The following is a 10,779-nucleotide window of genomic DNA, read 5'->3' as shown; positions in this document are numbered from 1 at the left end:
CATATCCACACAGTTAATAAGTAGCAGAGCCGAAGCTTCAATTCAGATCCTCCAAATTTGTTTCACAGTATTTCTGTGCTTTTTCTACTTTATGCCACTGTCCAGTAGTATTCTTATATTGCAATATAAGAAGGGTATGTGAAGAGCAGACAACAAGCACACTGCTTAATACAAAACCACCAGGAGCAGCTTACGTTGGCAGAGAAGCTTCGGCAGTCACCCTTGGAAACAGCTGCTTGGTACCTTGCCATCCGCTCCTTCAAGGACACCACCTCCTGGAGGTCTGACACACCCTCAGTCAGTGCAGCACTGTCTTCTGCAAATCCACTCACAGGCTTGTTAGGGCCAACAGGCACTGAAAAGAAATGTAGCATGCTCAGGTATGTGTCAGGCTTTGCAAAGAAAATAGCATCACCTTACGAACAGTGAAGACACTTAAAATATCTGATCTGGTCCAACAGGTTGCAACATTTCACAAATACTTTTGATGTTTCATTATCACCCTCTTTTCTTAAAGCTTTCAAGCAAAGCTACAAAACGCCTGTATAGGAGCATATGCTTATATAAACATCGAAAGAAAATGGAGTCCCTACTCCTACTCCTGCAAATTATTCTAATGAAAATGTTATTTATTAAGAGATACATAATGTTAAGAATAAACATTCCTGAAGCACTAGGTGTGGGATTTATACTAAATGCCATGAGAACATTATCTCATTGACTTCTGTGACAACCTCATGAGGTAGATGCTATTATTTTCTAAAATTCACAAATAAGAAAAAAAAGAGTCAAGGTTAAAAACCTTTCTCATGATCACACAATTTATAAGTGGCAGATTTGATGGTTTGAACTTAGTCTTTAGTAATTCTAAAAATTGTTCTTTCCTTCTCTCCTCAGCCCCACAACCCTCAGAGATAGATCTAGCTAAAATATGTGAATGCTATGAGAATTAGAAACTGTTTGTGTTCTCTTTNTAATGAAAATGTTATTTATTAAGAGATACATAATGTTAAGAATAAACATTCCTGAAGCACTAGGTGTGGGATTTATACTAAATGCCATGAGAACATTATCTCATTGACTTCTGTAACAACCTCATGAGGTAGATGCTATTATTTTCTAAAATTCACAAATAAGAAAAAAAAGAGTCAAGGTTAAAAACCTTTCTCATGATCACACAATTTATAAGTGGCAGATTTGATGGTTTGAACTTAGTCTTTAGTAATTCTAAAAATTGTTCTTTCCTTCTCTCCTCAGCCCCACAACCCTCAGAGATAGATCTAGCTAAAATATGTGAATGCTATGAGAATTAGAAACTGTTTGTGTTCTCTTTGATTCATAGAGGCATGTGTTACATAAGAAAGAAATAATAGCACTATCAGAAAATCTTTGTCAATCACCCATTACAGGTAGTCTGATATTTCCCCCATTTAAGCCATCTACCTGACAAAAATATAGGGTAGTAGGAATTACATACTTGGAAACATAGCAAAAGAGTGATTGTATGATCACAGAATAACAGTTTTTGGAAATAGAAATGTCTTAGAGATCTAACCAGCTCCATTACAGCCTTACCTAGTCTAACCAGGTGCTTTTATGTGAAAAGAACATAAGTATTCTCCATGGCTATGTGATTCTCCACGGTTATTTAGTTATATGTGCCAGAGCTGGTTTCAAAACTAGTTTGTCATATTTTATCTAGTGTTCTAGTATTCTTTGCTGTTTTCACTCTGCTTGAGGGTTTACTATTCACTCTTACAGAATATTGTAATTCCAAAATCATTTCAAGGACCCTTTCTGGGGCCAGTGTGTATGTGTGTGTATGTATGTATGTATGTATGTATGTATGTGTGTGTGTGTGTGTGTGTGTGTGTGTGTGTGTGTATATATAAAATCTCACTCATTCATGCACCTTCTGCCTTTCACCTTAGAACTGGTAGTTTGTGTAACTCGTAGAGTAGGGCTTTTTGGTGTAGTTTGTTATTTGGATCAGTTTGATTGAATCACTGTGAATCAGGTAACCAGAAGAGCCCCAGGTAACATAGCTCTTTCCCTCCCCTGGTCCTCCCCCAGCCTTCACATTAAAACATCTTGTTTGTTTGCTTTTTCCATTAGTTTCTTTAAGGTTAATATACACAATAGCAGTTGAAAACAACTGTGACCTGGAAAAAATTAAAAATCATTTGTGTTTTGACTCTTTGAGTGTTTGGTTTTCCATAGGGACTTCTTACTCAAATAAACATTTTTATATATTTTAATTAAAATTATAAATATATTTTACTTAACATGCTTTCAAAAAGATATAAAACATAAAGGAATAAGAAGTTGTATTATATGAATGCTGTGATTGTACAACACTGATGTACAACACTGATGTCAGTTATTTTTTGACAACTGTGAGTTATTGGTTTGTCGGAAAAGTGATGACATATTTTTTCTGTTTTTTGTTGCAAAAATGCATCATGACTTTTCCNGTTGCTTCACTGGCCCATGTTGGTATTATCATTGCGCTCTTCCCAGCTGAGGCAGTCACTCACTGGTCATTGGACAGCTGCTCATGGTGGCTCACGGAAGCTCACGCTGGCTGTCAGCCACTCACGTTAGCTCACAACAGCCCACAGCAGCATGGGCTGCAGCCTACACCGTTGCCAGCCACTCAAGGCAGCCTAGCTCCAGGTCAAGCTGTTGTTCACCATCTTAGCTGTAGAGGGCGCAGCATCGCTGGCCCTCATGTGGGATCCGAATTGGGGCCCTGCTGCTCAGAGCTGGTGTCCCAAGCCAACTCCTAACCAAAGTGCCACTCAGCTGGCTGAAGAGGCCCTCTTTCTTGAGAGTCTTTAGTTGCACTGTCGAGGCTGCCTTGATGCCCTGAATCAATTCAAAATATTTACCTTTTATGGTCATTTTAACTTTGGGAAAGGGCCAGAAGTTGCATGGTGCCAGCTCTGGTGAATAAGGTGGATGAGTACACAATGTAATGTTTTTATTTGACAGAAATTGCCATACCAGAAGCAATGTGTGACATGGAGCCTTTTCACTGTGATTACGAAATATGGTAAATGCTGCTGTCAAGTGCCATCCAATGGAAAGGCAGGGATCTCCAATACAGGAAGTGGCTCATAGAACCTTAGTAACAGTTTGTGACAAGTTTCAACTTGTTCTGTGCAGTCAGTTGGGTGTGAGCTATGGTTGAGAGAAGATGTGTTTTAAAGGGTGCAGTAAATCATCTTCCATCATGACAACGCTCCATGTCACACATCACTTCTGGTACACCATAATTTCTCTCAAATAAAAACATGATGACGTGTCCCCATCCACCTTATTCACCGGATCTGGCACCATGCGACTTCTAGCTCTTCCCCAAAGTCAAAATATTTCAGGTCATCGATGCAGCCATGACAGCACAATGAAAGACACTCACAAAAGAGGACTTCCAGAACTGCTTTAGAAAGTGGCAAGAACAATGGGATAAGAGTGTTTGAAGCAAGGGGGAGTATTTTGAGGAGAATTAATGACAATGTGTCTTTTACTGTAACAAAATTTTTTTTTTAACTTAAACATTCACCATATGTTTTGATCACACCTAATACATATTCTGTCAGATTCTGCAACAAACTTCAAATATAAGTCCTGGTCAATTATGGCCATTTGATACATGCTAAAGTCATGAGAAAGTCTGTCATCTCTTTTGAAATTTAAGATAATAAAGGGGAAGGGTGAATTAAGACCACAATATTGTTTTTGTGTGTGTGTGTGTGTGTGTTTTTACCCCTCTGCCATTTAATTTACATAAGTGGCCTTATGATTTCTATAATTGGTCATTATAGAAAATACATAAATATTGAATTATAGAAATTAAGCTAATCATTGTTAAGAAGAACCTTGCTCTTTCCAACAACTACAAACAATGTCCAAATCCTGTGCAAATCAATCAGGTAAATCTCAGTAATTATGGTAATGAATAGATACTTTTGTGGTTCATGTATTTTCTCAAATATATCAATTCCTATACTGAACAGGTTGCCTCTGATCTACCAAGTGGATTAAAAAACAGATATACCCATTCATTTCCTTTAGGATTGTATTTTGGTATCAGACCAAGTTACACTAAAATGCAAACAGTTGATTATTTTTACTAGCAGTGCTACCACTGTCTCCAACTTTCCTCTTACTGTCGTTACATTGTAGCTGCCATTTGCCCACCTAAGCGAGACGCGTCTTTTAAGCTGGTGTTCAGCTCAGTGGTGCTCAGCTCAGCTTGTAAATAAAGGTTTACACATATAAGATGGCAGGGTTCACTCAAGGAGCAGCCTGTAGCTGTGAGCTGCCTCAGATGATTAGACCATGACTTTGTGTTGGTCAGCACCACATACTAAACACCCCATCTAATCCATGTTCTTGTAAATGGCCACATAATTTAGGTCACTTTGTTTTCAACCTTTTCACGTTTATCCTTATTCTAGCTTTCTTATTCTTGGACTCAGAGATAAGATTTAGAATATAATGATATACCAATAACAATAGTTTTTTTTTGGGGGGGGGAAGTGATGTGGTGGTACTATGCTATCTTAAGTTAAATATCTAACACAGAATTTACCTAATATTAAGTTATTTTAGTAAGTTAATTTAAATGCCCAACACTTACACCTAGGTAAATATATTACATAATCACCAACTTGCTTTATAAAAAAACTATCTTTGTGTTCTAAGACACAATAGAAATAACATAATTTGGGGAGCTGGACAGAGAGTGATTCTAATCTTAGTTCTGACACTTAAAACCTTGGACTAGAGTTCCTGGTCCTCAGTTTTCCTTTTCGTAAACTGGGAATAATAATATATTTCTCGCAGATTTCTTGTGAGTGCTAAAACAGATAAAAGAAATAAAGGTGAACAGCACAGAATCTGGCATTCAGATTTATTTCTTACCAAATGTTACTTTCCTTTTCTCTTCTAGGGGGATTTTGCAGTCTGCTGCCTTTTCATGGGCATGACATTCATTTAGGTTCAATCAAATGCCATCTGGCTGAGTCTGAGACAACAAGAAACTGATTGTTGTCATCTATCTCAATTTAGTTGAAATGTAATGGATTCAGTTTGGGGCCAAATCACTGACTTCCAGGTTTTACATGCAAAATATTTGGTTTACCTGTGTAGACAGAAATTTGGTCATAAGNTGCTCCAGGGCATAGGAGGTGGTGTCAGGCTTCCATCAAAGTGTTCTCTTGTTTCAATCTGCATCTCAGGTACACAATGAGGGTATTTGATAACCTTTGCTTTAATCATATATCTAATAATACATCTATTGCCCATCTACTGTTGGCCAAGCATAGTGCTTAGGGCTGAGGATTAATTAATCATTATTATATTCAGTCCTACTCTACTTAAAAATAGAAGAAAACACCAGACAGATCCTCAAGAAATACAGTATTTTAAGAAGTGTTGATCTGGCCTTAACTCTCAAAACAAAAATATGAGTAGGTTGCATCATTTTAACATGCTGACTTCTGAATAAAATGAGTTACCAGATGGCTGGACCTGCTAAGGAAGTTGGTTTGTCTGAAGAAACACCAAAATGAAGCCCTCATTAAGTAGGGAATCTTGAGGAACTTGGTGGCTCACACTCCATGTCCCCACCCCACAAACTACATTTATTTATGTAGAGATGAAATTAGATTAAAATACATAAAGCCCAATTTCAACCCCAGATTTGATAGGGTTGAAAAGTCATTTACACTAACTTCAGAGTCACTCAATTTCTTTTTAGACTGTCTCCACTTAAGCCAGTCAGTGAGTAGCACCCTCAGCTATGTTCTCCCAAGATTTAAGAAGTATACTTCTACTAGCATTACTTTTTAGAGCATTTTTAGGTCCCTCTGTCCTCCCTACTTCTCCCACCCTCCACCAACATGCAAGTTCCCCCAGGACAGGACAGAGCTGAACTAATTTTGTAAACCTGTTTCACTGAGTTCTGTCTTGGCCACTGTATCCTGGAGGAGACAGGCCTGCAGGGAGATTAACTCTCACCTCTGGACACAGAAGCTTGTCTCTGTGGCACTTTCTTTTGACTTTAAGCAAATTGCTTAACCTCTCTAAGCCTCCTTCTTATCCTGTATAACAAGAATGATAATAGAACCCATGATTGCCTGTGAGAACTGAAGGAGATCTCATAAAAGTAAAGAGTTTTACATAATGTCTTGCACATAGTAAATAATAAATGCTCAATAGCTTCTAGTCACCCTACCTGCTATTATACACTCTAGGTATTCTCATCCAGTTAATCTGAGATGATAAAAGTCTGAGAGTTAGAAAAGTTATGAAAATTTTCCAAAATTCAAAGTTAGTAAGTAGCAAGGATAGGACTTGACTCAGGTTCATCTGAATCTGAAGCCTTCTGTAAGTCTATTCCATTCATCTTTATAAGCCAAGTGTCTATCATATTCCCTGAAATAAGAACATAATAAATTATAAAAGAATGGATAATTACGCCATGAGATTGGAGCGAAGAAGTTGGCATAGTCCTACTTATATGGCCACGGGGATGGAGAAAGTATATAAAAGAGAAGAAATTACTAACTCAATGTATATGACATTCAAAGTGTTGGTTTATCTGTGTTTTTTGGTACTAGCTGATGAATCATCAATTTTTCACCAGCAAGCAACATGGCAGTCCTCTAAAAATGTAAAATTCATGAAAATAGCCCTAATATATCACACTTTAGAGGCAGATCGGTTCCTTCCCCCACCTCTCCCCAAGTGGTTCCTCATGTTTTCCTTTACGCTATGTATTTTAGGTAAAATCATGAAACCATATCTCACAGTTATTCACATTTTTCACTTTCCTGCAGGGCCTCTGAGCAGTGGGCTTGGCACAGTGACCCTGACCTGGGCCAGCCAGGTGGTGACGGTGGGCCACTCCCCAAGTCGCTGCTGCCCTTGTTGCCTACAAAAGAGAAGGGTCCGGGATTCCTCATTTCTCACCTATTCCNCTTACCTCAATGGCAAGGTAATGCATACTTTTAAATCAGTTCTAAAAAAAGAAAGGGGGAGGGAGGGAGAGAGAGAGGGAAAGAGAGAGGGAAAGGGAAAGAGAGAGAGAGAGAGAGAGAGAGAGAGAGAGAGAGAAAGGAAGGAAGGAAGGAAGGAAGGAAGGAAGGAAGGAAGGAAGGAAGGAAGAAGGGAAGGAACCCTTGATTTGTTGCATTTACCAATTTGCCTGTCATAAATATTCTCAGTGTGGCTGATTGCAAGCTATTAACCTAACATTATCTGGTTACCAAAATTCCTAAAAAAAATAATAATCGAAGAGTTGGTATGAGCCAGTTGCTCTAGTACACTACTGGAACTTACACCAAACCTCCCATCCACAACACTGCATTTTTGTGAAACTATGGTGTTCCTTTAATTTAAGCCACTTTTGGTTGCCTTTTGTCTTTTATAATATTAAAGAGTCCTCAATGATTCCAAGTTTCACAGATAATGAAATATTTTCATGGAAATTATTCTTTGTTATCCTAGACATCTACAATAACCTCATGAGATAGAGAAATCACTCAACAATTTTCCCATCTGAGGCTTGAGTTGGCAATGAATATGGTTTATGTAGTAACAGCTATACAATTTTCCAGACCCAGTGTAAAATGAAAATGTGGAGTCCCTTATTCAAAAACTTTTAGGAATTTTGAGGTGATGACAGCAGAGCATTAAACTAAGTGCAGGGCTCTTCTAAGAACGGGGCTCTGTGCAACTGCCCCGGCCATACATCTGTGAAGGTGGCCCTGCGTCTATGACACTTAGCTGGTGACAGAGATGGCATGTGTACTCAAGATCTACAAGTCCCATAGCCCTTACATTCTATTTTATTGGTTCCGTGCAAAGTAATGGATCTTTAAATACATTACCTACACTTCTACATAGAATTTACTTAAATTATTAATGATAACTGTATTTCATATTATTGACTAATTTCAAGTAAACACACACTAGTGACACACTCAAAGATTCTTATGTTGCAACAGCTATATATTAGATCACAAGTATATCCAATTTCAATTTCTTATTTACATTATGTTTCCTTTAGGTAAAATTAAAAGAAATCTTACATAAATTTATTAAGCTACTTATATTGCACATTTTTACTTTTCAGATAAAAAAATGCTATGTCACATATCAGATTTTTAATCATTCTATTTGATATATTCCCTCCACCATACACGATTGCCTTATTTTTTAAAACTTAGGCAACTCTAACTATCCTAGGGTTCTCTAAAAAACCAACAAAAATACAAAAACACCCACTTTTATCTCCCACTACAAAATTTCAGAAATACGGCAGTTTTCTTCCACATGCAAAACATAGGCCTAAGTGCAGCTGTTTACAATGCAATTACTATTTTTCAAAGTGCCAAGCTCAGTTTAATGAATTTTATTACTTAGATTCTCACATTCAAAAGTCATTATATCTCATGACAATATTTGGTGATATATGATAGTGGAAGAAGGAAATGGGGAAAAATCTTTTATATAAGACAACATTTAGAAGTTGCATTATACAGTTTTATATAAAATCTGGGCTCCACTACTCAATTTTGGATGTTTTTTAAAGAAAACAGAAAACTCACCACAATAAATAACTGAATAATGCTTCAAATTTAATCTATGCCAACAAGCAGCAACAGTTTACCATGAATTATAAACTAGAAGCAGACGCTCAGTGTTCTCAACATTTCTATTACCCATTGACTAACCTATTTAATTTTCATTTATGTTTGAAACATTAGATACTGAGAGGAAAAATATTCCAGCATGGCTCCCAAGAAGTGTGGCAAACTGCTCTAAGTAAGTAAATCAATACATCAATATGCTTTAGCAATGGTGTTCTAAAACTTTTAAAATTTACCATTTTTGTTAATGAAGAATGAAAATACATGTACAATACCACTAAAGAGGCAGGAAGTAGTAGGGGCAGTTCCTACATTGGTGCTGAAATAAGAGCATTTCAACCATACATGATTCATCCATTAACTATGGTAGTATTACCTGCTCAGATCTGTTCTGGTGCTGGTATTGGTACTGAGAAAAGGTATTATAGGAAGAATCAGTTTTGTCTTTCTCAAATTGTTTCTTCACTCTGGCCAAACCACCAGGCACTGTGCACATTTCTGATTCCTCCATCATCTAGGACAATTTAAGAAAAAGGAAAATTCAGCTTTATATCTACTCAGGATAGGATGCTCAAGTAATTTTTTTTGATAGTTGACAATTATTGATGGGTGGTATATTAAAAATATATTAATATACACAATTACTTCAGTAGACTGTTACAGAAAACCCTAATAAAAACAATCTCTCCATGTTATTTTCTCATTTTGATAGATGTTAGAAGAATCTTCAAAATATTGAGTTAATTCTCCTTATCGCAGATTTTGATGTCTGGAAATTAGACCTATTAGAATGTATTTCTCTAATAATACACAGAATAATAGAAATTGGAATAATGGATTCAATTTTAACTCACAATAATGTTGTTAATAAAATCCAAAATGTATATATAGGCAACACATTATTAAGAACATAAAAAACATTTGATTCATTCCAAAATGTATTTAAATCATCAAGAATGAACAAAATAGACTCGGAGTATCTCTTATACAAAAATATTAATATTAACAATAATAACAACTACTTAATACATAGAGCACAGTGAGTTGCTATGTACTTACATGCATTTTGTCATTTGATGCTTCTCTGTATACTATGAGATATGGGCACTTATTATCCTGATTTTAAAATGAGGGAATTGAGTTTGGGAAAAGCAAGGAAGCTTATTAAGTTCTCACAGCTAGTATGTGAGTGTTGGAGCTGAAATCTGAACTCACACTTGATCATTAGCCTTAAAGGGCAAGCAGAATACAGCAGCTATACGACTGTGCACTGTGCGGTGCTAGCTCTTAGTATTGGTGTGTGAGAATTGGAGGCGGGTGGGGAGGGGATTGAGATTAAAAGGATTCTAGTCTAGCACTGGCATTTTACAGATGAGAAAGTTTATTACAATAGGCATCATTTGGAGCAACTCAAAAAACACTGAGGAGTCTTATCAGATCTTATGTTCTAGTGGGAAGGGCTGTAAACTCAAGGGCTTTGGTTTTGCTAATTCAGCACACTCCCAGCTCAGCAGGCACTCAAGCCCAGATGGGCATGACAGCTCTCTAGCAAAGAGGCCCCATGCCAATGCGCCCTCCTCTAGGTCTGCTTAAAACTGGGAGGAGACTTGTAACACTTCAAACCACAGGAGGTCACTTGAGGTCTGGCCCAGTCCTGACAAAACCTTGGAAGCTTTGAAACATGAAAGGAACTGGATGTCCTGGATATCCATGAGCTGAGGTTCCCATACCATGAACGGTGGACTCCTGGGGTCCTGGAATGTTTTCCCCAATATACAGTCTCTCAAACAAATACTGAAAATGCAACTACTGTCTTGGGGTTTCCCATACTCTAAAATAGTGGAGACTGAATTCAGCGTTATCTGAATTACTAGCAAATAATCAAGGGGTTGCTTCACCAAGTCCATAACATTGCCCAATTACATGGACTGTTAAATATTAAAAATATGCACATTGTCTCTATGGAAAGAAGGGATAAGACTGTACACTTATATGTACTAGATACGAGATGTGATCAAAACATATGGTGAATGTTTAAATAAAAAATTTAGCTGGCCGAGTGGCTCAGTTGGTTAAGAGCTCGCTCAAGAGTGTGAGCTCTAAGCAACAGTGGTTC

The 10,779-nt window shown here is 37.3% G+C and overlaps 1 protein-coding gene across 1 annotated transcript in view; it reads right to left on the bottom strand.

The window, feature by feature from the left end:
• The window catches only part of XIRP2 (xin actin binding repeat containing 2), a 116,763-nt gene that overhangs the window by 56,989 nt on the left and 48,995 nt on the right, over nt 1-10,779 (bottom strand). The window contains exon 2 of the mRNA XM_019656604.1: nt 195-355. Within this exon, the coding sequence (XP_019512149.1) occupies nt 195-355 (161 nt within the window). The remainder of the gene's footprint in view (nt 1-194; nt 356-10,779) is intronic.

Source organism: Hipposideros armiger, unplaced genomic scaffold, assembly GCF_001890085.2.
Source record: "Hipposideros armiger isolate ML-2016 unplaced genomic scaffold, ASM189008v1 scaffold_263, whole genome shotgun sequence".
NCBI lineage: Eukaryota > Metazoa > Chordata > Mammalia > Chiroptera > Hipposideridae > Hipposideros > Hipposideros armiger.
The sequence above is the reverse complement of the archived record's forward strand: the minus strand, read 5'-3'. Positions and strand labels throughout refer to the sequence as shown.